General features: G+C 40.0%; 1 protein-coding gene across 1 annotated transcript in view; it reads right to left on the reverse strand.

The window, feature by feature from the left end:
• The window catches only part of LOC127661374 (genetic suppressor element 1-like), a 341,952-nt gene that overhangs the window by 9,146 nt on the left and 305,476 nt on the right, over positions 1-27,330 (reverse strand). The window contains 12 exon segments of the mRNA XM_052152028.1: positions 2,603-2,893; positions 3,494-3,871; positions 6,688-6,801; positions 9,123-9,384; positions 9,554-9,646; positions 9,648-9,667; positions 10,245-10,855; positions 13,149-13,482; positions 16,391-16,713; positions 17,112-17,291; positions 18,092-18,289; positions 18,374-18,540. Coding sequence (XP_052007988.1) covers positions 2,603-2,893; positions 3,494-3,871; positions 6,688-6,801; positions 9,123-9,384; positions 9,554-9,646; positions 9,648-9,667; positions 10,245-10,855; positions 13,149-13,482; positions 16,391-16,713; positions 17,112-17,291; positions 18,092-18,289; positions 18,374-18,540 — 2,971 coding nt within the window.

A 27,330-nucleotide genomic window follows, 5' to 3' on the forward strand; every position in this document is an offset into this window, starting at 1 on the left:
GCGTGGCATGGATGCTATCAGCCTGTGGCACTGTTGAGGTGTTATGGAAGACCAAGATGCTTCAATAGCGGCCTTCAGCTCTTCTGCATTGTTTGGTCTCATGTCTCTCATCTTTCTCTTGGCAATGCCCCATAGATTCTCTATGGGGTTCAGGTCAGGCGAGTTTGCTGGCCAATCAAGCACAGTAATACCATGGTCATTGAACCAGGTTTTGGTACTTTTGGCAGTGTGGGCAGGTGCCAAGTCCTGCTGGAAAATGAAGTCAGCATCTCCATAAAGCTTGTCTGCTGAAGGAAGCATGAAGTGCTCTAAAATGTCCCGGTAGACGGCTGCGTTGACTCTGGACTTAATAAAGCACAGTGGACCAACACCAGCCGATGACATGGCTCCCCAAACCAACACAGACTGTGGAAACTTCACACTGGACTTCAAGCATCTTGGATTGTGTGCCTCTCCATTCTTCCTCCAGACTCTGGGACCTTGGTTTCCAAATGAGATGCAAAATTTGCTCTCATCAGAAAAGAGGACTTTGGACCACTGAGCAACAGACCAGTTCTTTTTTTCTTTAGCCCAGGTAAGACGTTTGACATTTGAAGCCCATGTCCAGGACCCGTCTGTGTGTGGTGGCTCTTGATGCAGTAACTCCAGCCTCAGTCCACTCCTTGTGAAGCTCCCCACACATTTGAATGGCCTTTTCCTGACAATCCTCTCCAGGCTACGGTCATCCCTGCTGCTTGTGCACCTTTTTCTTCCACACTTTTCCCTTCCACTTAACTTTCTGTTAATGTGCTTTGATACAGCACTTTGAGAACATCCAACTTCTTTTGCAATTACCTTTTGAGGCTTTCCCTCCTTGTGGAGGGTGTCAATGATGGTTTTCTGCACAACTGTCAGGTCAGCAATCTTCCCCATGATTGTGAATTCAACTGAACCAGACTGAGAGACCATTTAAAGGCTCAGGAACCCTTTGCAGGTGTTTAGCTGATTAGAGTGTGACACTTTGAGCCTACAATACTGAACCTTTTCACAATATTCTAATTTTCTGAGATTCTGAATTTGGGGTTTTCATAAGTTGTAAGCCATAATCATCAAAATTATATCAAATAAAGGCTTGAAATATCTTACTTTGCTTGTAATGAGTCTATATAATATATTAGTTTCACCTTTTAAGTTGAATTACTGAAATTAATGAACTTTTGCACGATATTCTAATTTTTCGAGTTTCACCTGTATTAATATCAATGGCCAAGGTAAATATTTCACCACCAGCAGATTTTACTGAGGGAATGGTAGAAAAAGACTCTCTCTGCTTTATATATCTAGCACAAAGTTTTCCTGCCTTGTACCCTGACTGAAAGTATGACAGTCTTGCCCTGAATAACCAAAACTCCCTCTTCAGCAACAAAATAGTATTATAGCTGTATTTCAATCGGGTCATGTTTTACAGCCATCCTTAGCATCTATTCTCAATTTGGCCAGGAACATCGGTGCAAAAGCAACCTTACGTTGATGAGAGAGTTTCTTGCCGTTCTTGAATTGATCAAGTTTGGGAACAAGATAATGCTGTGGTTCTTCTAAAAAAGACTTCCTTTACTCCTCGCATATGTGTCCAGAATTGATCGGGGCCAGTCTCCCTCGGCAGATCGCCAGACCGGAACCCTGTGTGCTCGCTCAATTTCCAGCTTATGGCCTGTTATGTCAAGCAGATTCAGAAAGAGCCCATCCAGGAATTTCACCATATCCTGACACTGTTCGGCCTCAGCAATTCCGACGATTCGGACATTATTTCGCCTGCTACGGTTCTCCATGTCCTCCAACTTCTCTCAGACACGCTCCAAATCCACCTTGGTCACTAGCGGATTAGCAGATAATTCCCTCTCCGATGACTCCAGATAATCGATCCATTTCTCAACATCCCCCACTCTTGTAACCACCTCATAGAATTTCATCTCAATGGCAGTGATCGATCGGCGTATTACAGCAAGATCCTCCAAGTCAGCAACGACCTTCGTCAGCATTGCCGACATGTTCAACATCTCTCGCCGAATTTCCCTAATTTCTTCAACCAGATCGGCTCCCGGGCACAGGGCCTTCTCTGGGGTGTCAGCTTGAGCACATACAGCAAGTGTCTTTTAATGTCTCCAGAGCCCAAGGATTTTAAATTCTTTGACATATTATCCTCCTAGAACAGTTATGGAAAAGAGTGTATCGAATCTCAATGGTTTATGTCATTAATAGTGTTAAAACTAGCAAAGTGCGCAGAGCTCGCCGTTCACATGTCCGGACCTTGCATGGTGTCACATTACTCATGCTATGTTGATAATTCATAAGTTTGATACATGTTTAAATAATAAAATCTTTATTCTGTACCTTCTTTTATATTTACAGTTTGGTGAGACACACTTTTACATGTTTTTGTTAGTTTGCACAAAATTGACTAAAATGAATGAACATGACATGATGAGATATTGACTTCATTTACAGTGCCAAAAGAAAATACACTGGGCCAAAGAGCACATGGTGATTAAAACAGAGTAGATGCACATCATTGACTTTACAACACCTAATGCTCAAGTGTGCCCTCTTCTGGACAGAGTCTTACCTTCTGCGTACTCCTGATAAGCGTCAAAGATGGCTTCAATGCCCTGCCATCTGGGTGCAGACACCTCCTCTTCCTCACTTTCATCTTCTTCCTCCTCCTCCTCTTCCTCTGACTCCTCCGCTGCGGAGAGTTCGTGGTGGGGTGGCAGTGGGGGGCAGTGCTGTCCATTGGGCTGAGTACCGAGGTGCGGCTGTAGTTTGGAGTGGCCCGGCAGGCTCTGTAGCTCAGGAATGTTATAATGTACGGATGAGTCCACTGTGTGGTTCTGTTCTGACATCACCAGTGCAGCACCTGACAGAGCAAAAGACATGCAGATATGTGTCCAAAATCCACAAACCAGAAAGATGATAAATGAATAAACAAGTGGAGCGAAAAGTGATTTGAAAAGCTTTTGCTGACAAAATGGGAATGTGTACCTACCATACTGAAATCAACAACTGTACTATTATTATTTTACTACGAGTGGGAATTTTTTAGCAACTCATGACTCGATTCGATTATTTGTCGATTTGTATCAGCTATTCAAGACAATTTGTTGTGTCACTCTTTGTGTGAACCTTAGGTTAGTTCTAAGAAAGTCAGATAAAAAAATCTCACAATTGTGAATGGAATTTATTTAGTCTACTTACAAGTTTATAACATTCAATCGTATGATATAAACTCGCACTTGAAAGATATAAAGTCGCAATTTGGAAAAATAGGACTTGTGAGATATATACTTCAATTGAGAGGTCTTTACATAAAAATAAAAATAAATACATTCAGAATTGTGCCATATAAAGTCAGAATGACCTTTTTAAATGTTGTATTCTGTAGTGGGATAAAGGCAGCATACAGTTAAGTATGCAGTAATGCAAGCCATGAAATCGAATTTGGAAAATTGCGAAGTACCTTTGCTCTTGTGCAGGGCTTTCTGTGTGGACTGCAGCACTGACTCGTGAAACTGCTGTGCAAACTCTTCTGCTATAAAGCTCTCCCAGGGCTTTGCCTTTCCGTTCACACAAGCAGAGCTCTCTTTAGCGAACAGGGGTTGTCGCACACTGTTAAGTAGACTAGAGCTCTTGCCTGGGACACTGTCGCTGGGTCGGCTCTTATCAGATGCAGGCAGGGGAGTCTCTTTAGGTCTTAGATGGTCTGAGAGGGGTCTGGGCTGATCTGGGATGGAGGGAGAGTCCACAGCAGGAGGAGCAAAAGACACAGACAGGGAGGTACTGGGGGGTCTTCCGTTCAGAGGCTCATCTGGTTGGATTTGGGACTGAGATGACTGATCTACAAACATCAAAAGTGGCATGCTGGTGTGACACATTCATTCATAAACAAAGAAAAACTTTAAATAGAGCAGTGGATGAAAGGAATATTCTGGGTTATATTTGTGCCATGTTTTATTTTTTGTCAATGTACTTATGCACCATAGGCCAGTATACGTATGTTCATAGACAAATGGGTGTCTTTGTTCATTGTGTCACATGTGACTGTTTATGATCACTGTGTTTTAAAGATGTAGTGTCAAATTAAAAAGTATTAGAAATATAGCTTAAAAACATGTCTCAAGATTTTTCTTTTAGTCATAATGTTTGTCTTTCCATGGAAGTTAAATTTAGTCTATATTTAAATATTCTGAAAAATGTATAAGTGTCCATTGGAAAATGGTGTTCAAAATAAAGGGAGATCTGGAGTCCTCGCAGTGAAAGGTGTGGTTGTGTAGGATGGGAAATGCCCGTGGGAATGGTTCAGGACGTGGGCAGGGTACGGCTGCTGCGATTCACTCCCCTCGATGGTCTGTGGCGCAGCGGCTTCTGTGGCGGCCTATCTTCCCTGGAGCCGTGGTGAGTGTGAGGGGAAGGGCGGCCCGGCATCAATGCCCGTCGGCTGTGACATGTGGTCCAATCCAGTCGGAGGGTGTGGGTCTAATGGCAGTGTTCATGAGGCTCCACTCACATCAGGTATGCCTCATCATCCACTGCCCAAATGAGGCTCATAAAGTTGTGCCTCTCCTTGTCCCCAGCCCACTCCCTGTTGTGAGCGCGGCTGAAGGACGGCCACGTTTTCATCTTTTTATTCATGTCATCTCATGTCAGTCATATTTTATAACAATATACATGTTGCCCATAATCCACATAACTTCATTTTGGAAATAAAAAGATTTGTATGCATCCTTTTTGTTTTGTAAGGTTTAGAGACTGAAAATATGACGTAATGGATTTAATCCAATATGTAATGGATGTCTGTGATCGTAATTAATCCATTACGTCATCATGCTACAGTCTACAGCAATGACCTCTTGTCAATTCAGTGGCTATTAGGGTTGTGCAAAACAATTTCAAAATCGAATAGTGGTGGGTTATGTCAACTATTGGTCAGCTAGTCGGTCAATAAAACCTTGTATTATTAGACTCGAGTAATTTCCACAAGACACCAATAAGACGTGTTTCTTAATAAAAGGCTATCGATGCTAAGCACTGCCCTTCAATATGATAATAGACATACAAAAAATAAACTTAACTATAACCTTTGTTTGCACAAAACTGTCAAAACGGAGACTTAAGTATGATAACAACGGGAACATTGCTCTGAGACTAAAAGTCTGACAGAATAATATTGTCAAATGAATGTCCACATGATTGGCCTGACACAGGGTTTCCCAGCAAAACATTGCAAGAGCATCACACTACTTCCATCATGTTGTCATCTTCCCACAGTGCATTGTGGTGCCATCACTTTCCCAGGTAAATAGTGCACAAGCACACGGCCGTCCACATGATGTAAAAGAAAACAGGACCCATTGTACCAGGTGACCTTCTTCCACTACTCCAAAGATCCGTTCTGACGCTTGCGTGCTTATTTGTAGGCGCTTTTAATGATGGACAGGGGTCATCATGGATACTCTGAATGGTCTGCAGCTACGCAGTACCATATACAGCAGGGTGTGATGCACTGTGTGATGTGACATATTCCTCCCGTAATCATCGTTAAAAGTTTCTGTGACTAGTGCCACAGTAGACATTCTGTCGGTTCGGATCAGATGGGATAGCCTTTGTTGCCCTCACGCATTATTGAGCCCAACACCCTGTTGCAGGTTTGTGGTTTGTCCCTCCTTGGACCACTGTCGGTAGGTACTCACCACGGCTGACCAGGAGCACCCCTCAAGTTTTGCCATTTCAGAGATGCTCTGACCCAGTCTTCTGGCCATAACAATTTGTCCCTTGTCAAAGTCGCTCAGGTCTTTACTCCTGCACATTTCTCCTGCATTCAACACGTTGACTTCGAGAAATTATCATTCGCTTACAATCTAATCTACCCAGACCTTGACATGTGACCTTGTAAACTAGTATGTAGGCACCCTTAGACATTCTGAATAGCATGTAACTTGTCATCACCTGTTCATTCTCTTTATTGTCAGTGCAGATGCAAGTTGTAATGTTATGTATATGTTGTGGATAAAGCTGATTTATCTCACATATATACTGTAGGATGTGTTTGAGTGAGTTGCCGTATTTATTTTACCAAAATAAAGTCGTACCTGACTAGAAGTCGAATAAACAAAAAACAGTTGGTGTTTTCTTGCAATATAATTTTGCTCATCATATTTTAATCAATAGTTTGTTTTATTTAATACTTTAATAGTTGGTCAGAGCCATAGCCTAGCAGGCTACGCTCATATGTGGTGCTGATGCATCGAGGGTGACCCGAGTTCAAGTCCCGGCACATGAGGTCCATTCCCGATCCCATACCCACTCTTCTCCCTCTCGTTTCCTGTCATCTCTCTACTTTCCCTATCCCATTAAAAATCCAAAAGGTCATAACAATACAAATAAAAACTTGAAGTTAAATTAACATCATTATGTATATCTTTTTATTGGTCTTGATTTTCATTGACAAAAAAAAAAACTTTCACCATTGAGCATTTGTGTCAGTTATTTCATTGACGAGATTAACACTGTGTGAATGCCCTATAGTGCAGACGCAAGTTCTCACTCCCACTAACAATCAGAACACAGGGCACCATCCACTGTAACCCATCTTTGCATTCAGTTAATAATACATTTAAAAAAAGACATACAATTATTGCATTGATGTGAACTGACCTGAAAACAGGGCGGCTGGGCTCCTGCACGGCAGGTGAGGGTTGTGTCTGATGTTGTCGAGGGTCACACTCTTCTGTTTAATGGCCTGCAACAACTCCTCCACCTTCTCATTATCTGAAACACACCAGAGAAGACAGACAGACAGACAGACAGACAGACAGACAGCCATTAGAGACACATCTTATGAAAACCCATTTTGTTTGCTGCTGCCCCTGCAGGTGGCTGGTCTAACTGAATGTTTTGTATTTGAACTGCTTCAAAATGTGAAATTATTTTGTCAATGTGAATACCACCATAAATACCAGCCAGCGTTGGGGAGCATTTCACTAAAAGTAGCGACACTAATAACTACATTTGTCAGTAGCATGACAGTGGTTCAGCTATTTTCACAATACTGAAGCTTTTCCAGGAACAAGTAGTGCTGCACCATCACAAAACACTACACATTTATGTGAATCAATTTTTTTGGATGGTTCATGTAAAGGTTTTTTTTTTTTTTAAATAAATGATTAAATTAAATTAAGTGTTGGGAAATCCAATTCATTTTAGTGAGTAGGTTCTCATACTGTAAATTATTCACTGAATCACTTCAGCTACACATAACCATAAAGAGACATTTTGTTTTTGTAAGAAATGTTTACTTTTCTGTTTATCATAATATTTAAATATAGTAATATAGAAAATTGTATTTTAAATGCTTATTATTAGTGTATATTAAGTACAAATGAATGTTCAATTAAGTGTTGTTTAACCATTACAAAAATGAACCATAGATTTACTATAGTAATATTGTAGTAAATATGACATGGTTCATTTTGTGCTTACTATGGTTTTACTACAAATACCATGTTTAAACTTTGGTTACTAGTGTAAAACCATGGTTAATTTTTGTAAGGGAATGTCAGTGTAATTATATATACAGTGCATTCAGGAAGTATTCAGACCCCACACAATGTTGCAGCCTTTTGCTCAAATTATTTTTTTCTTATCGATCTACACTCCATATCCCGTAATGACAAAGCAAAATTGATAAAAAATAAAAAACAACAAAACTGAAATATCACATTGGTATAAGTATTCAGACACTTAACTCTGTACAGCTCTGTCAGGTTGAATGGGGACTGTCATTGAACAGTCATTTTCAGGTCTCTCCAGAGATGTTCGATTGGGTTCAAGCCCGGGCTCTAGCTGGACCACTCAAGGACATTCACAGAGTTGTCCCGTAGCCTCTGTTACGTTGTCTTGGCTGTGTGATTAGGCTCATTATCCTGTTGGAAGGTGAACCTTCTGCCCAGTCTGAGGTCCTGAGCACTTCATTAAGGATATCTCTGTATTTTGCTGCGTTCAGATTTCCTTCAACCCTGAAGAGTCCCCCAGTCCCTGCCGCTGAAAACCACCCCCACAACATGAGGCTACCACCACAATGCTTCACTGTTGGTATAGCGCAGATGATGAGTGGTGTCTGGTTTCCTCCAGACATGATGTTTGGAATTGAGACCAAACAGTTCAATCTTCATTTCATCAGACCAGAGAATCTCGTTCTTAAGGTGTTTATATGTGTCTTGCACTGAGGATAGGCTTCCGTCTGGCCACTCTGACATAAAGCCCAGCTCAGTGGAATATTGCAGTTATGGCTGTCCTTCTGCACGTTTCTCTCATCTCCACACGTGATCTCTGGAGCTCAACCGGAGTTCTTGGTCACTTCACGTACCTTCTCCTCCAATTGCTCAGTTTGGCCAGGTGGCCAGTTCTAGTAAGAGACCTGGGTGTTCCAATCTTCCACTTAAGAAATATGGAGGTCACTGTGCTCTTGGGAACCTTCAATGCAGCTGAAAATGTTTTGTAGCCTTCCGCAGATCTGCGCCTCGATACAATCCAGTCTCTGAGCTCTGCAGGCAGTTCCTTTGACCTCATGGCTTGGTTTTTGCTCTGATATGCATTTTCAGCTGCGAGACCTTATATAGACAGCCTTTCCAAATCACGTCCAATCAATTGTTTTTGCAACAAGTGTACTCCAATCAAAGTGTAGAAACTTCTCAAAGAAATGGGATGCACCTGAGCTAAATTTAACATGTCATAGCAAAGTGTCTGAATACTTATGTCAAAGTGATATCAGCTTTTTAATAAATTTGTAATGTTATGAAACCTCTGCTTTGCTTTGTGATTATGGGGTATGGAGTGTAGATTAATGTGAAAAAAATTATTAAATAAAAAGTGAAATTGATTCATGGGAAAAAAATGAAGGGGTCTGAATACTTTCTGAATTCCTACACAAGGTTGTTTCAAAACTGATTGCAGAATTCAAAAATACCATCTCTTTGTGAAGCGTATTAAAGTTAAAATGAACCAAACCCCACACCCCTGTTTTCAAGTGCAGTTCCTGAGTTCACAGCAGCCAAACAAACATAACTCTGATGTCTAGCAGTGTGCAGTACCTTTCCTCTGCTGCTGTGTGATGTGGTTTAGGCTGAAGATGTTTAGGAAACGTTTCTTGTCCTCTAGTTCAGGGCTGTTGTTCATATCATCTGCAGTGAATCGTGTGCTCAGGGGTGTAATGGAGGAGCGTTTGCTCTGGACCGCAGGAGGTGAGGGACTCCTCTCTCTCAGCATACGTCTCCTTTTCCTCCTCTTCACCTCCATCATCTCCTCTCGATGGGCCATAGTCGTCAGGCCAAACATCCGCAGAAACTCCACCTTCTGCAGAGAGAGGGGACAAGAGGAATTTTGACTAATTATATTATGCATTCACAACTGGGTCAAGTTAAGCATAATCTAACACGATATCAAAGCAAAACAATTGTGGTGATTAATCATGTTTTGCAACGTTTTATTGGTGAACTCCACAGTGATGTGTGTGATGTCTTACCTCAGTGGAATCATCTAGTTTGAGTGGTGGTTGATCTGCAACTCTTCGAAGATGAGCTCGCACCTCCTCCTCATCGCTCTCATCGTAAGAGTCGCTCCAGCTCATAGTAATAACCTACACAAACATCACTCATCAACTCTTACAGTAGTAGTTCTCAATTCTTTTGGTCACACCACACAACAAAATGTTATAAAAGTTTTATAAAAAAAATGCATTCTTTCAGTTTTCACTGTTCTGCTAATTAAAAAAGTTCACTGAAAAAAAAAATCTGAGGTTTGTCATTAGGCTTACGTTGTTCTGTTATTTCTGTACTTTTAGGTTAAATACATAAATAAAACATTTTGATTATGCCTTTATGCTTTTAACACATCCAATAATTGAATAAAAAAATGTATTCTACTGCAAAAGCAATGTTAATATATAATAGCCAAAAACCTCACCCAGAAATAAACTTCAGCCATTATTACTCGTCGTTTAAAACCAGTATGACTTTTTTAATCCATGAAACACAAGACTGAGGGATGAGAGGATTGTAATTGTGACTGTCAAGCTCCAGCACATAAAAGTCATCCATATCCCATGCACTATATTTCGATTCTTTTTTGAACGACTTTGGGCCAAAACATATTCTACGCAAGTACGTGAATGCAGATGCAACACAAGCGCTTCACTGGTCCTGCCAATCATGTACCTTTCTCTCTGGCTTCTCTGCGTCTCTTCTCCTCCAGATCCAGTTTGCTGACGGCTCGTCTGTGCTGCTGCAGGAACTCATCGTACACTAGCATGGCATCATGAGTGACCCGTGACGAACCCTGCAGGCTCTTAAAGGACCCGCTGGGCTTCAGACCTGTGCTCAGCTCTCCATATGGACCTGACAGACTCAACGGTGCTCTCTGCTGGTTCAGAAAACTCTGTGTGGTTTTCTCCAGGTCGGCGAGGAAAGTGTTCGGTTCGCCAAAGCTACTGGGCCTGATGGGAGGGTATTTGTCCAGACCTTCCCGTTTCCGGGATCCCTCCTCCAGCCTCTCTGGGATGAAATGCCGCTCATGTTTGGAGGGTGGCAGGGGGAGTCGGCTCATATCGTAGTGACCCAAGCCCAGAGGTTCATGCAGGGGGCGTCTAGAGTCAGTGGAGGTCTCGATCAGTGACACGGGGTTCCAGAGCGTGGTGGGCGGTGGAGGGCCATTGTCTCTATGTGGGTGTTTTGGGGAGATGAGAGGGGGCGGAGCTCCTAGGTGAAGATGGGCATCTCTGTCTCTTTCTCGATCTCTGCTGCTGAGTTCATGATGGTTTGGTACTGGTCTATGAGACGGAAAAATACTCAGTAACTAACACTGACACACACTTTGTTACACACTTTGGCTTTGTTAGCTCTGACCTCCCTGATATCCTAAAGGAGAAATGTGTCATTTCTGCGCCTCTAGCATCAAAAAATGGAACGTCAAACATTTTAAAACAGATTTCATCGGTACAATACATCTGAAAGTAAGAGATGCATACCAAAAGTAACACTGGCAAAAGGACAATCTAACAAAATGTTGTAATATTTATGATTAAAATAAGAAAAAAATATTTGCCAATGTGGTGAGGGGACAAAATGTATTCCCAGGGTAAACAAGTTTAATTTTCTTACCTCTTTGGCAAATAGTTTTTCTGGTTATAAGCACAAAGCACACACAATATTTTTAATGTCTCTGAAAATAAGACAAAACATCTAGTCATTTTGCTTCAATTAAACTTTTCTTCTTTAAAGGATGTTTAGTAAAAGTTCTAGCAGAAAATGAGACAACATGAGTCAGTAGGAAAAAGTTTTTTTTAAATAAAAATACTTTTATACCAATGTCAAATCGTACTGGAGTCCATTTGAAGGCACTCATCACTTGAAACATAATAGAATCACTCATTTGAATTCTTGATTAATTAACCCTATAATGCCGCCTGTATCAAATTTGATATGCTTCACTAACATAATCAAAATTTAGCAGAAAATCAGAGAAGGTTACAGCTGCAAGTATTGCTTCAAAAAGGGGCGTGAGCTCCAAATTGCCATAAGAGATGTAGCGAGCCCCTAACCTAACCCTTTCCCCAACCTTAACTATGAGTGGAAGTGGCGCCCACTTTTGGAGTTGACACAACCCCTTTTTGGAGTAACCACGCCCCCATTTGGAGGTTTCCAGGCTGCAGCTATACCTACTTGGAAAATCCTATTGTCTGCAATGTCCTAGATGTCTGCTGCCACCTGATGGACATTTCCAGGCATTTCTTGATGAAATTGTATTTTTTTTTATTTCCAAAAATGTTTTTTATTATTATTTGTGGTAGCAGCATCTCAGTCTCCGCAAAGCACAGGTATCATAATAATAACACGGAATACAAGATGGGGTATAATTCAAACAACTTTAATAATTGATTGCTGAGCAAACAGCATTAACAGAAACACCTGCAGAGTCCAGAAACTTCTCTTCCTCCATTCTCCTGTCATTTGTTTACCTCACGAGAGAGTGTGTCGCACTTATTTTATATACTATATATACTAATATTACCAACATCCAACTAAATGAAAAGGAAGGTACGTACATATAATAAATCTATATTAAATATTTAGTAATGCATTGCTAAATTAAATATAATAAAATTATGAATAATTTGAAAAGTGAAATGATCAGCATCGATTGATGAGATGAAATGAATATTGGAGATCGGTATCGGATGTTAAAATCCTGATTGGAGCGTCCCTAATATTCAAGTTGACTGTTTCAAAAACGAATGTTGATGATTAGTGAGACCCTATCACAAAATGGACAAAAATGGGTACATGGTGGATGGTAACATTTGAATATGAAGAAGACTTTGTTTCTCTGTTTATATATTTATTTCTTTGTGGTTGAACTGAAACAAGGTCTCAGTTTGGTTCTTTTTAAGAGGGCTCAAGTGTGAAACCCCCAGCTGCCTTTTTGCAGTTGAACATGTGGAAAACATTACATCATAATCGCAGTTCAAATCACAAATTCTTTCAAAAGAATCTATTGTATTTGATATGCTGAATTGAAATGTGATAGATTTCAATCCATATCTATAGAGCAAGGAGAGGACGTTGTCATGGCCAAACTCTCAAACATTTGGTATCTCTGAAAAGCTCAGGGATTCCTCTGATAATACCCCCAAATGTATCACTGTAGCATGTATGGGCTAAGAAAAACCTAAATAACAATTGTCCTACAAAAAAATGAATTGCTGGACCTCAGGAGGATAATGACCTTTAAAGCAGAATATATCAAATATAATACATAAAACATAAATAAATAACAAAATGCTAATTATTTTTTTTTTTATTTATTTTAATAGTTTTTCTTATGTCAGGGTTTACAGGCTTAAAACTAGCAGTTCACAAGATCTGCTTCAGGAAAATGTGTTTGACTTCCCAAAAATACAGGGAACTTGTATATACAGTATATTCATAGAATATTCTCAGACTGCTCAACTCAACTCCTAGGAATTCTGCCAATGACTGAATTCAATTCAGAAATTCAGTCACAACAATTCAGCTGCCGCAGAAATCTACTCTAATGTCAAATGGAGTCATTTAGCCTCTTACCTGTGTCCCTCTATCTGCAGCTCCGTGATATCACCCTGTCTGCCAAGGTCCAGATGCTGCTCAATTACCTGCTGACGAAACTCGGACACCTGGTACTGCCTGTCCTCTTTCTCTTGCCGTATCTTTCGTTGCCGGGCCAACCAGCGATCTTCCTCATTATTGCGCTGCAGCATGGTGGCAGCTGTGAGAACGGCAGGCCCCGCCCCTCCAGGGCCCAGATACATGCTGTGGGCAGAGACGAGGCTGGGCATGGGGTGATGGGTGGAGTTTAGAGAGTGATGGAGAGCAGGCTGGAGGGGTTTAGGAGTGGAGAGGGGGGGCTCTTTGGTTTTATCTGTGAGAAAAAAGAACAGAAAAGAGTAATAATGATTAGTTTCCACTTTTTTATATTTTGTCCTCATGAATTGCAAAATGATGTGCACAAAATAGTCACGTTTCCATCCAAATTATGAGTTTGAATTATGCACATTTCTTTTAGCAAAAACAATACGCAAAAAAGCATCTTTTCCATCCCATGTGTTCAAGAGAACAAATCATCACTTCAGGGGAAAGCGCAGCAAAGTGGAAGTTGTAGCCACTGAGGAGGCCACTGTGACTCTTTTGTTCTGTCAGTCTGCCCTGTCAGATGGCACACGGCGTGCCCACAGCTGGTGTTCCTGAGGAGTATCTAATAAATAAACTACTTGAGGAAACACGATTATGAGCGATTGGCAGCAGATGCCTTATATCTGGGGACCAAAACGTGTCAGGCAATTTTGGGAGGTAATTGTAGCCAATCATTTTGATGACAGACATTGGCTGCGGCTTTTTTACAATGACCAGGGGCCTCATGTATAAAGAATTGCGTAGGTTTTATATTATAATTTGGTTTAGGCCTAATTCTGAAAAAGTTTTCAGATTTACTAAACTGTACGTATGCCAGAACCTGCGCAAACATTCCTTTATAAAACCCAAGATTGTGTGACACGCACATGCTTTTGTCCCCTACCATCTCCTCCCAGAAATAAGCATATATGCAGGGCCGGCCCGTGGATTTTTGGGCAAAAACCCACGGGCCGGTGAAATATTGAAAATGGGCCCCCAGTGTGAAAATTGTCATAACATTAAAACATCATACTAACGTACATATTAACCAGTGTCTCAATTAATATGAGGTCATGGATACTGCAAGTGTGATAATAACTGGGTAATATTTGAAATAGGGCCTATAAACCCAACACCTTGAAATATATATTTGTAAACAAATGTAAAGAATAAACACATAGCTCGTAGAGAGCATTGCAGATTGGATGGGATTGGTTATTTTCTGGATTAATTGCTCATATGTTAACTCTATGTGAGTTTTTTGCATCTATATATCATCAGTGTCTGAACTCCTTACCCAGAGATTATTCTTGAGAAAACGTGAAAAGCCCTAATGATTTGACAAGCACTGTTCCTGCTATCCTTTACAAAAAGTAAACCTCAAAGACTCAAATAGTCACAAAGCAATATTTTTCATAACTTATTTCCTGCGTTTTTGTCAGGCATGAGCATTATTCAGCAAGGTGCGATCTGTCTAATAATACTGTTATAAGGAGCGGCACTCAAGTACCCAGATTAGCGTGTACTGCTTAGCTTTACTTCTTGCCAATTTTAGATGCACTGCTGTTATTTTATTTGTTGTAACTTTTTGTGATTATTCAGAGCTCATTTTATACTTAATGTTGCTTTTAGTTTTCACCATCATTGTGATTTGTATGTTAAATGATCAGGTCCATGCATGTTGATAGCTCCCCTGAGTGGGTGTGCACGATAGAGACCATTGGACTGCAGAGAATTTCAAAATAAAAGTCATCAATATTTTTTAAACCTATGACTTGTTCATCTACTTTGCACGTGTTCGTGGGGCCCCCCAGCCACATCGGCCTGTATCGCCTGTAGGATGGGCCGGTCCTGCATATATGGAGTACAACTTCTGTTTTTACAAAGCCAAAGAGAGAGAGAGCCAAAACATTATGACCACATTATTAGGCATATGCTGTTGGTCCTCCGTGTGCCACCAAAACAGCACCAACCTGCCGAGGTATGGACTCTACAAGACCCCTGAAGGTGTCCTGTTGTAACTGGCACCAAGACATTAGAAGCAGATCCTTCAAGTCCGGTAAGTTGCGACATGGAGCCGCCATGGATCCGACTTGCCCAGCACATCCCACTCATGCTCAATCAGATTAAGGTCTGGGAAATTTGGATGCCAGGGCAACACTTCATCATGTTCTTCAAACCATTCTCGAACATTGTGTGCAGTGTGCATTATCCTGCTGAAAGAGGCCACTGCCATCAGGGAATACCATTCCCATGATGAGGTGTACCTGGTCTGCAACAATGTTTAGGTATGTTCACACCCCCTCCACTGGCTTGTTGTCTTCACACAGTGCATCCAGGTGCCATCACTTCCCCAGGTAAACAGTGCACACGTACACGGCTGTCCACATGATGTACAACAAAATGGGACTCTTCGGACCAAACTACCTTCTGCCGTTCTCACAGCTTTCCATGCAGCCCCATCCGCAGCAGTGTGCAATGCCCTGTGTGATGTGACACATTCCTCCCATAACCATCATTAACATTTTCTGTGTCTTGTGCCACAGTAGAGCTTCTGTTGGTTCGGACCAGACGGGATAGACTACGTTGCCCTCACACATCAATACCCAGTCGCCAGTTTGTGTTTGTCCCTCTTTGGACGAATGTTGGTAGGAACTCACCACGGCTGACCAGGAGCACCCCAAAAGTCTTGCTGTTTCAGAGCTATTCTGATCCAGTCATCTGGCCATAACAATTTGTCCCTTGTCAAAGTCGCTCAGGTCTTTACTCCTGCACATTTCTCCTGCATTCAACACGTTGACTTCAAGAAATTATCATTCGCTTACAATCTACCCAGACCTTGACATGTGACCTTGTTAGCAGATGATCAGTGTTATTCATTTCAACTGAGTGGTCAGAATGTTTTGGCTCATCGATGTATAAGGCATATGAAATGTAACAAAAATGAATGATAAAGGCCTTGTAAACAGTTTTAAAAATTCTGTTTTAATGTGACCTCCACATAGCTAAAAGAAAAATAGTTTAAACCTGTTCATTTGAATAAAAATCAACCCCTGGGACATATAAGACATATAAGACATGTATGTGTTGTTCTGTTATGACATGTGCATTTGTGAAATTGTTTTGGAACATGACGGACTGAGAATACATTTTCCTACCAGCTCTGTTCGCAGTGATTCTGTCGGCAGATTTGGCTCTGTCATCTGCAGGGCCTCTGAATGCATGAAGCTCCGCCAGATAGTGGCTCTCCATGGCCTTCTCTCGCGCCGCCCGCTCCTTCTGCCGCTCTATCTCTCTCTCGCGCTCTCTCTCTTTCTCCCTCTCCCTCTCTCGCTCCCGTTCTCTCTCTCTCTCACGCTCCAGTTCTTTTTCTCTCTCCCTTTCTCGCTGACGCTCTTTTTCTCGCTCGGCCTCTCGTTCTCGCTCTTTCTCTCGCTCACGCTCTCTCTCTCTCTGCCGCAGCTCGTCCTCCATCTGGAGTCTGTGGAGACACGCCACACACACAGACAAGAGCTCAAATTACATAAACACACTGCAAATATGTGCATGGATGTGTGTGTTTATGGATGCCATACAGTGTTGGGGAAGCTACTTTTGAAACTGGACATTTAAATAAAAACTATTATATGTAATCAGAACGGTATTTATCAAGCACAAAACAAGGGTTGAGGATTTCAGCATATAAATTAAACAGCAGTGAGTTCAAATGAATCTGTAATAAATGACTCTGAAAAATGAATCTGAGGCTGTGATGACATCAGATAGTAAATTAACTGCACTGTGATATATATAAAAAAAATGATATTTATAAACTATTCCAAAGTACTTCAAAGAATGCCATGTCGGTTTGGTTCATGTCGAAAAATCACGGTTGCATACCTCTCTGATAGGCGTTCGGACTGCAGGCCGGACAGTGAAGGGTGACTCAGGTCTCCAGGGTAACGAACCCCTTGCAGGTGCATGTGTACTGCAGACGGGTGTAGAGGGGTGAGACCACCCCCTGCAGGAAGTGAATAGTAGGGAGACCTCAGCGCTGACAGACAGAACGGATCGTCCATTCTGAGAGAAACAGAGACCGACATCATGTCCACTGTGCGTGTTTAAAAGGATAGCTCACCTAAAATTCTTCCATTATCTACACTCAGATTATTGTTATTATCAGTGAAAACAAATAATGGCTATTGACTGACTTCAGAAGACTTGGAATATAGTACACAATAGAGGACGACCGATAGTGGATTTTGCCGATACGATAACTAGGTTATGAGAAAGGCTGGTAACCGATTAACCAAAATTTTTCAAATTGATTTCTAGAATGTAAAAAAAAAAAGAAATCTTATTCTTTATTATAGCGGGCAAAGACAAGGAGTCTAAAATGAATAAAATCCCAAATGCATTTAAAAAAATGCATTCAAAACAAGTTTTGTAATATAACGCAGGAATTTTAAGTATAAACAAGCCCAAAACACACTGGGGACTCTTATTTTGAAATGACTAAACGATGTAAAAACATTCAGCAACTATAGACAGATATTTCCCGAAAACCGATAGTTACAAAAAGCAACTATCGGCACCGATGAATTAAAAGGATATATCAGTCTACCTCTAGTGCACAAGTTATACGGACTACTTTTATGTTGCTCTTATGCTCTTTTTGGAGCTTGACAGTGTTAGTCACCATTTACTGACATTGAATAAAAAAGACCAGCGAGAACATTCAGCTGAACATCTCATTTGTGTTCCAGCAGAAAGTCATGAGGGTGAGTAAACGATGATGGAATTTTAACTTGCTGTTTACTGAACTAACAGTACACACAGTCTCGGTGAATCTCTCTGGATGTTTAAATGTGTTGTTGTACCTGTATGGTGCGAAGGAGGGGTGTGGCAGGTATCCGGGGTGGTAATAGGCTGCAGCGGCTGCAGCAGTGGCAGGATCCAGTCCCAGCGGTAATGAGGGCATACGGAGCTCCTCTGCTGTGGCGTAAGGACGAAACCCTCTCAGATACTCCTCAGGAACACCAGCTGTGGGCACGCTGTGCGCCATTTGACGGGGCAGACTGACAGAAAAAAAAGTGAATGAAAATTTGGACACTTCCAGGGTGACTTGAACATTTATGTTTAGGGATGTCAGTAATACTCACTTAAGGGGTTGAAAGCGTGAGTCCTGTATCACAGATGCAGGTGTCAGGCCGAATGTGTAAGGGTTCCCGATCATGTGGGCCGTGACCGTGGGACACCCCTTCTCTTGCGTAGGAGGAGCCTCTGAACTTAACCTGTCTCGGGTAACTCCACGAGGACCAGACTCAGTCTAAACAAACGAGAGAGGAGCGGTTTGTGTAAGAAGTGTGCTGTTACAGGTACAAACGTGCTTTTCAAACACACTGAAAGGGGAAGTCTGACACAAAATAAACAACATTGTACAACATTCTTCTCACATCTACACAACACCCTCAAAACAATGTGTAAAAGTGAATTGCATGAAATATGAAATATATTGGTCACATTTGAACCCTGAATAAAATAAATAAGCCATGAACCAAACAAACCAGTTCCAAGATGAATCACAACAATACAACAATTGACTGAAAACCTAAACATCTGTCAAAATCAGAAAGACAAAGATATATTATAGACTATTTATTACAGAAATGCAAACAACAAACATTATTTTCATAAATTTTTTCCGAATATTCTTCCAATCTGCCAATGATTTAACAATCAGACTACAGACACACACGAGTCAGTACTGTTGTCAACCAACCTACGAATAAGTAGAGAGGAGGTTCGAGACAGTCCGACAGTTCGAGAGAGAGAGAGAGAGAGAGAGAGAATGACAGGCAGCTGCTTTGTGTGTTTTTGGTTCAGTTTATTATTAAACTATTATTCATATTGTCAAGCCGGTTCTCGCCACCTTCTTTCCCTTATACCCTTTACACTGGTGCCGAAACCCGGGAAGGAGGAGGGATCCCCGTCTTGGAGTCCTCGACACAGCTGTCCAACCAGGGGAGTGCCGCTGCTACCCGCCAGGGGAAAGAGTGGCCCGACCGCCTGGACGCGAGGCGAGTGGGGACTAAAATCCCTGACCTCCTGGAGTGAAGGAACCGCTGCCAGGAACAGAGGAGTGCCCTGCCATCCCCCAGAAACACGGAGGGGTCGAGAAGACCGCTGTCTGCGAGGGGAGGAGGGAAGCGACTCCCCGACTGCCTGGAGCGGTAGGGACGTTCTGTCCACTGGGGGTCTGTCTGAATCCGGTTTGCACAGGGAGGAGTGGCTACTGTCTGCCTGAGAGGGTAAGGGGAATGTACGTCATGCCGGGGGCTCCCCAGCCTGAGGCAACGCCGGGAGGAGTGTAGAGCGGAGGAGGGTGGGGCGGGGCCGGGCTGGAACAACACACGCCCGGTCCAAATCAGTCTGATGGGGCCGGTTAACATTTTACATGTTAAACTACCCTATCATTCCCCACCTTAATATGCTGATTCAACTATATGCAAGTCATTTGTGTAAAGGGGTATAAGAGAAAGGAGGAGGCGAGAACCGCCTTGGCATTATAAATAATAGTTTAATAATAAACTGAACCAAAAACACTCAAACGTAAACACACAGAGCAGCTGTCTGTCATTCTCTCTCTCTCTCTCTCGAATAGACGATCACCGCTGAGCTCTTTTGCAACAAATCCTGCTGCCACGGTAACAGCGACTTCTCTGGCTATTACTGAAATTCATTTAATAATAAAATAATACAAAATAAATCTGACTTGTGGATTTAACAGACGCATACTGTACATCATCACTTAACAACCTCTTATATTATCACTAAAAATAATGTTCTCTATAAAGAAAATGAATGTAATGTATGCTGCTTGTGCTCTATTGTGCTGCTTGTGTTTTTGTGAGTCATCCGCACTACAGTAAAGCCCATCACAGGCCTGTTAACTTAGGGTTTACAAACCCTTTGGCAATCACTGAAAGCAACATCAAATATGAAACACCTCTAATGTTGTCACTTCCTCTGTCTTGTTCTGCCTGGTTGGCCTCCGCTCCCTCGCCTCTTGTTGTGCAACACACTTCACTTAGCAACAAAGCAATTTGGAACCATGCACCCACGTGCCCTCTGATCCCTGTCTATCTCTATAACGCTCTTACAGGGGGAGAAAGAAGAGTTCAATGTGCAGTTGAGCAGAAAAGTGGCTCAAATACGTCAAAAGAAAACAGGAAAACCTGAGATGGCGTCTAGCTGTCCCCACCTTGCTCCATTGATCGAGTGAGGGACAGGCTTTTGGAGAAGACAAAAGCCTTGCTATTAGCCACATCGCTCTTTATTTGTGGTGTGGCTAATGACATTTAACTGCAACGTACCGAAGATACTGAAATCCATAAAACATCATTAACAGAGTTTACAGGACATTTCTGCAGGTTTACGTTAACATCAGCGTAAATCAAATACACAGAGATCGTTGGGGATTGCTATTCTCAGCAGCTTTCACTGTGAAACAAAAACCAGCCATGCTAGTAACATTGTTATAACTATGGTTTTTCCATGAAAACCATGGTTTGATACAACTAACAATGGTTTTACAACAGTAATACTGAATTATTATATAGTAATATTGTAGTAACCATGATGAATTTACTGCAAATATTACCATGGTTAAACTATGTTTAATGTAGTAAAACATAGCTTATTTTCATATGGGAATGTCATCCTAAATATATAACAAATGGTGATGTTATTGAATTCTACGACTGTATGAAGTACAATTTCAAAGACAGCATCTAGGACTACAACTATCAATTCAATAATTGTATTTTTTAAGCAGCAGGAAATTGTCATCTCAGTCAGTGTGTTCCGAGTATTCTTCATTGTTAACCTCATCAATGTTAGTGGAAAAATATAATAACTTGATTGAGACTATGATAAAATGCAAACTTCACACTGCCATCTGCTGGTTATTACGTGTATTACATTAAGAACTATGCGCATGCGTGCGTGTGTGCAGGCTGACAGGTGTATACCACGGCCAGTGCACATTAAAAATTAAAGAGGAGTGTGCTGTGATGGAGCCCGGTGCTGCTTGCTGCCTGGCCCCTCTGACTCTGTCTGTGTGCCTTTTGTTTGGCAGGCACTCAGGCAGGACGAGAGACGCTGCCTCAGGAGAGGGAGGACCCCACACTACCACAACACAAGCGCGCACACACTCACCATGACTAACAACTCATACAACTGTGTGACATCTATTGAGAAAACTTATGTTCATGTCCACTGTGAGCATTGAGATACAGTGTTTGTGTTTCACAACTCCTTCTTCAATTTCAGTTGAGTATAATGTAGCGGAACATCACCTTCCACAAAACCATCGACAAATGCAGAAAATAATGCTGTGACTTCCTTAACCCTTGTGCATCAATTAAAAAAAGTTACACATAAGTTACACAAATGGCCATGTCCAAAAACTGTCATAAAAATATTATAGATTTATATTTTTTTCCACTTTCACTGACATAATTTTTTTAACCAGCATCAGCTCTAATCATAATGACCAAACATTCATTCATTTTTAGAATTTTAACCCTTTAAACGCTGGTTTGTTTACATAATGCCACTGTTGTTTTTTTAGGAAAAAATGAAAAATAGTAATTATTTTCAATTTAATAGATGCTAAGCAGAATTTTTTTTCTTTGATTATTAGAGCCTCGGATATGTCAATGATTAACAACAACATTCATTTTGATGCTTTCATATTTTTTATGCAGTATCAGATTTTAAAAAAAGCTACCACTCAGGTCCATAATGGACAAAAATGGCCATGTCAAAAAGTGTCATAAAAATATTATAGAATAATATTTTTTCTACTTTCACTGACTTATATTTTAACCAGCATCAGTTCTAATCATAATTACCAAACATTCATTTATTTTCAGAATTTTAACACTTTAAACGCCAGTTTGTTTACATAATGCCACTGTTGTTTTTTATAAAAAATATAATAATTATAATTATTTTCAATTTAATAAATGCTAAACAGAATTTTTTTTATTTTTATTATTAGAGCCTCAGACACATACAAACCACACTCTGAAATCCATACCAACACGCTCACACAATTATATATTCATAATGTATCTAATTGGCTCTATAATATGCATAAGCCAAAAACAGCAGAAAACAACAGCAAAAGCGATGATATGCCAAACCTGAAAAAATGGCACGATCTGGTAAAAAATATTTCAAATGTAAATTTTGAAGCCTTGCCAACATAATGAAAGCATGTTAAACAAGATTGCATAATTTTATAGTTAAATGGCACTGGGATTAAAAATCGCAGTTTTAATGGGTTTCAATGTGCCATTTTTGTCCAAAACGACACTAAGAGGGAGTATTTTGTGTAACTAGTGCAAAAAATATTTTTTTAAAGAAAATAGGGTGAAATATTAAAATTCCAATAGAAATTCACACCTGTGGAAAATTATATGCAGTTAGCATTAACACAGACAAAGTTATCAAAAAAACAAAACTGAAAAAGCCAAAAATGTCCACAAGGATGCACAAGGGTTAAAATAATATATACTGTAATAATATACAACAACAGACATGTGCACAGTGAAGAGTAACACTGGAAATTGGCAATCAGACAATTAAACAGAAAGGACCAAATTACAAATATACAAATTATATTAACATTAACCCTGTAAACCATATAAAATAATTGTCCAAAAAAATACAAATATATATATATATACATTAAACTGTTTTTAGTACCATTATACAAACTATCAAAAGAAATTGAAAAAACAAAAAAATGACAAGAATTCTGCTTCAAAGGTCATTATGATTACATGACATCATAATAGCTTGTAAAAAATGGTTGGAAAATGAGATCTTGATAAGGACAGAGCAGGCTGAATTTATGAAAATATTCTTTAACACTTGAAATATATCTTATAAAATGTATATGTCAGAATTTTCAAAGCTCTGATTTATTTTTCTTTTTATAGTGGGTGTGAATGGAAGTATGAGCATGAATGGTGATTGAAAGATATACCTCAGATATATGCCTGTTCTATCATATATTGTATCATATTTCAATGGGGGTTTCAATAAAATAATATGTACACAATTGTAGCCAAACACAAGTTGCTTATATTCAGCAAATACTCATTTTAAAATATCAGTAAGAATATAATCCTTCCAGTCACTTTTACTTTATTAAAATCAGCTGTAATTTATCCCAACATAAGATTTACTTTTCACGCAAGTCCACCGCCTTTTTAAATAGATCTACATAAACACTGAAACAAATACCCACTCGATGGGGCCATAAACATGTGAAACTTACATACCATATGTTGTTTGGCTTGTCAGATTGAATAGAGAGTGAAACAGGACAGACTCATTCAAGAGTGGCATGAAACATAACATCCCTGATATTATTCAGAATAATAATATGTACATTTTCAGGAATTTTTCATTTTTACTTGGCTAAATAATTGATTAGCTGTTATTATATGTTAAGTCTGCAAAACACAGAAGACTCCAAATAGCATTTATGTTTTACATTTTGTCACTATTATTTTTTATGTCTGCAGTAGGGTTGGGCGATATGACAATATATATTGTGGCGACGATATAACGTGTTAACCGATAGACTGTGCTATATCGTACATATCGCGATATGTAAATATACATGTGTGCGGCGTGGGCTTATCTATCAGAGAGCAGGGCGTCACATGAGACTGAGAGAACTGATGAAACGTGCACAGGGTTTTCCATCATTTCAAATAGTGAGCACCGAAATGAAAATTCTGGGGCCGAAACCGAACCCGAAAAATTCAGGATGCACTTGGCCGAATACTGAAAATGATTTTTTTTTAATACCCATTTTAAATTTCTTTTTTTTTTTTTTTTTTTTTTATATATAATTGTATTAATATTATACTTTTTGATTAATTTCATGAATTTAATTAATCTGAATTGAAAAACTACAAATCAATAAAATGATCTCACTTTTATTGAAAGTAGCACACCAAAATTGGACAGAAAATATATTAAACAATATAAAATATATTATTCTTTTTTCAGTTCTTTAACAATCAAATTTAACAGATTGTTTTAGCTCTAGGCTAGCATCTTCAAATACAACAAGTTGAAATATGCTACACGGTCATTTTAATGATAACAACAGGCAGAACTCAGAACGCCAGAGGACCTCTATTCTGTTTATGTAAACGTATTTATACTTTAATAATGTAAAATTATTGTGCAAAACAACAGTAATTGAACTAAAACCAAACTCAACTGTAAACGACAGATGTAGCCTCAATTGAAGAACAAAGTTTTGCAGGGCTAAACAAATTTTAATGTAATTGCTAAACACAGCAAATTGGACCACTTTCTATTTCAGTAAAAGTGTCCAGTTTCTCTTCAAGAACAAAAGATGCTCAGCTTTCTGGCAACTCAAGAACATGAGATGCTGCCCTGAACAGTCTCTCTCTCTCTGTGCTGGTGTTTGGGCAGATAAATACCTGCGTGCAATCCGCGCAAGCAATGGAAAGTGATCTTTGTTCATGTACCAGTAGTCATGAGGATTGTCGCGTCCGCAATATGAGTGTGAAGCGATCGTCTGTGTTCCGCAACTGCTCGGGTCCTTAAATAACGATTAGCGTGCGGGGAAGTGCACCCGGTAGACTTTCTGTTGCCCTCCTAGGGCAAGATGGTGCCCTCCTAGGGAGTTGGTGCCCTACGCAGACTGTGTAGTATGCGTATAGGTTGCGGCGGTACTGCTTATTAGTATTATAATAGTATTTCCACACCGCCTTTGCTTGGCAGCGCCGTGATTATGATTAGATCGATCGAGTGAAACCTGAGCACTGAGGGGCTGGGAGGGATATATATCGGCTCATATTTTCAGCCTTTTTTCCCCCACTTTCGGCCAAAACAAAAAAATGCCATTTTCGGCCAAAAGTTTCAGTGGCCGAAATTTCTGTGCATCCCTAATTTCAAATTTTCTGCAGCCGTTCAGGCAAATGAAATGACCTTCATCGTGAGTTTAAAAGAGCTAAATATTCTTCTCATCTGACACGCAAATGTTTCACACGATTGTGGTGTGAGCAGTCTCTGGAGCTCCAAAGTCCACAAATCCAGCAGGCTTTCCGATATTTGTGCTCCAGAGACAGAAGAGCTCAGAGTGGGATCACTCGCGGTACTCAATCATTTTTAACCAAGGAAAACCCCAAATGGAGAACCAAATCTCCACAGAATGGGACGACTCCCAAACAGGTCAAGAAAACGAAGAAGAGCTTGTTATTAAAACATGTGCGACATCTGTGGTTCTCACGAGGTTAATCCCTCAATCTGTGTATCTGTACATGCAATCTGTTTTACCTCCTCAAAATGAAGCATGCAGAAGAATATTATGAAAGCCAAAAGATGAACACTGCATTCATCCAGTCATTTATTTATTTATTTTGCAAGTGATATTTATTTGCTATGTATTTTCTTCAAGAAGTGTTTATTCTTCTTTTTTTTTTTTTTACTTATGAGCAAAGTTTATAATAATAATGGTCAACAAAATGTTTACTGAAATGTGGCATACTGTTATATTTAGCATTTTGGTAAGATTGATTTTTATTTATTTATTTACTTTGACATTGTCTTGTTCCAAATAAAGAAGTAGTAGTTTTAATTGATTAAGTATTTAATTCACTGACTGGAGTTCTAAAAACAGGCATTACAATAATACAATATCATTTTATTTATAAAGCAATTTTTATTGATTTCCCAGAAAACATTTACTACATTGTGATATATCTTGTCAACATTATATAAAATTACTCATATCGTGATATAAGATTTTGTTCATATCGCCTAAGCCTAGTATGTAGTGTCTCTTGAAATATAAAGATTACAGCATTACAGTTTTTTCTCTAGTTGGGATAGAAGAGAGTTCAAGCACTGCTGACAGGACGTAGAGTTGCATTCCAACGGAACACACGCACATTGTTTCTTGCTGTGCAATATTAAAGGTCCAAGTTGAAGGCGGGAGCAGATGGTCAGAAAATATCCTAAAAATCAATGTGGATTTTTTATTTATTATTATGAATGTATGAGTGAAAGAAAAAAACTAATAGCAATAAAAAAGCATGTGCATTAAATGATACAATATTATAGAGCAGACAGGTAGTGAACGGGGCTGTAGAAGAAAGACAGAGCAATGCATGGGCACATTGTGTCATCAAAGAACAGCACAGTGTTTGCAACTACTGTTACCATTTCAGTGAAATGATCCCTCACTTGATTTCCTCAAGCTCTCTTCACGTGATCTACAGTGCACGTTCAAGCCATATTTCATTTGCTCTCTTTCACTAAAGTTTGCGATTGTCTTCCTTTTATCCCATTCACATATTCTCCACAACAATCATAAGGAATTTGCAGGGGAAAATTGATTTAAACAAACCAATTAGACAACAGAATTTTCTATTTTACAACAAAATCACACATTTAACCCAACATCTAAAAGCATAAACAACATAAAACTGAATATGAAGCAAAGTAACTGACATAATGAACATTCCTGACCTTCTGCCCTTATCAACCAACAATAAACTAAATGGGCAAATTTCCACATTACAACTGCTTTAACAACACTGTGACTATTCCCGTTCTTCAGAGGCACTTCAAAATAAAAGTCCTGATAGGCGAAATAACTCACTCAAAATAAGGGGAAAAAATGACAGTAAAAACATAAAAACATATCTTGTGGTTTCTAATGTTACACTACTATAATCAAATTAAAACTAAGCTATAAATACTGAAGGTTATTTATACAAGGTTCTACCTGCTTTTATTGAAGGCCCGCCTCCAACTTGGGTAATGACCAATCACAGCATAGAATTTGGGGTGGCCAATCAAGGGCCACCCCATGCCCCCCAGCTGGACACACCCCTGGCCCTATGGCACTCTGTACTACACTGGCCCATTGTGCCCCATCCCAGAATCCCTTAGTGTTTTCACAGAGCAGCCATCAACAGTAAAATCAGAGGAAGTAAAACAACCTCTACCCTGACCTCTACTGGAATATTGATGGGCTCATCAGCTCTCTGAA

The sequence above is a fragment of the Xyrauchen texanus genome, chromosome 21, assembly GCF_025860055.1.
Source record: "Xyrauchen texanus isolate HMW12.3.18 chromosome 21, RBS_HiC_50CHRs, whole genome shotgun sequence".
NCBI lineage: Eukaryota > Metazoa > Chordata > Actinopteri > Cypriniformes > Catostomidae > Xyrauchen > Xyrauchen texanus.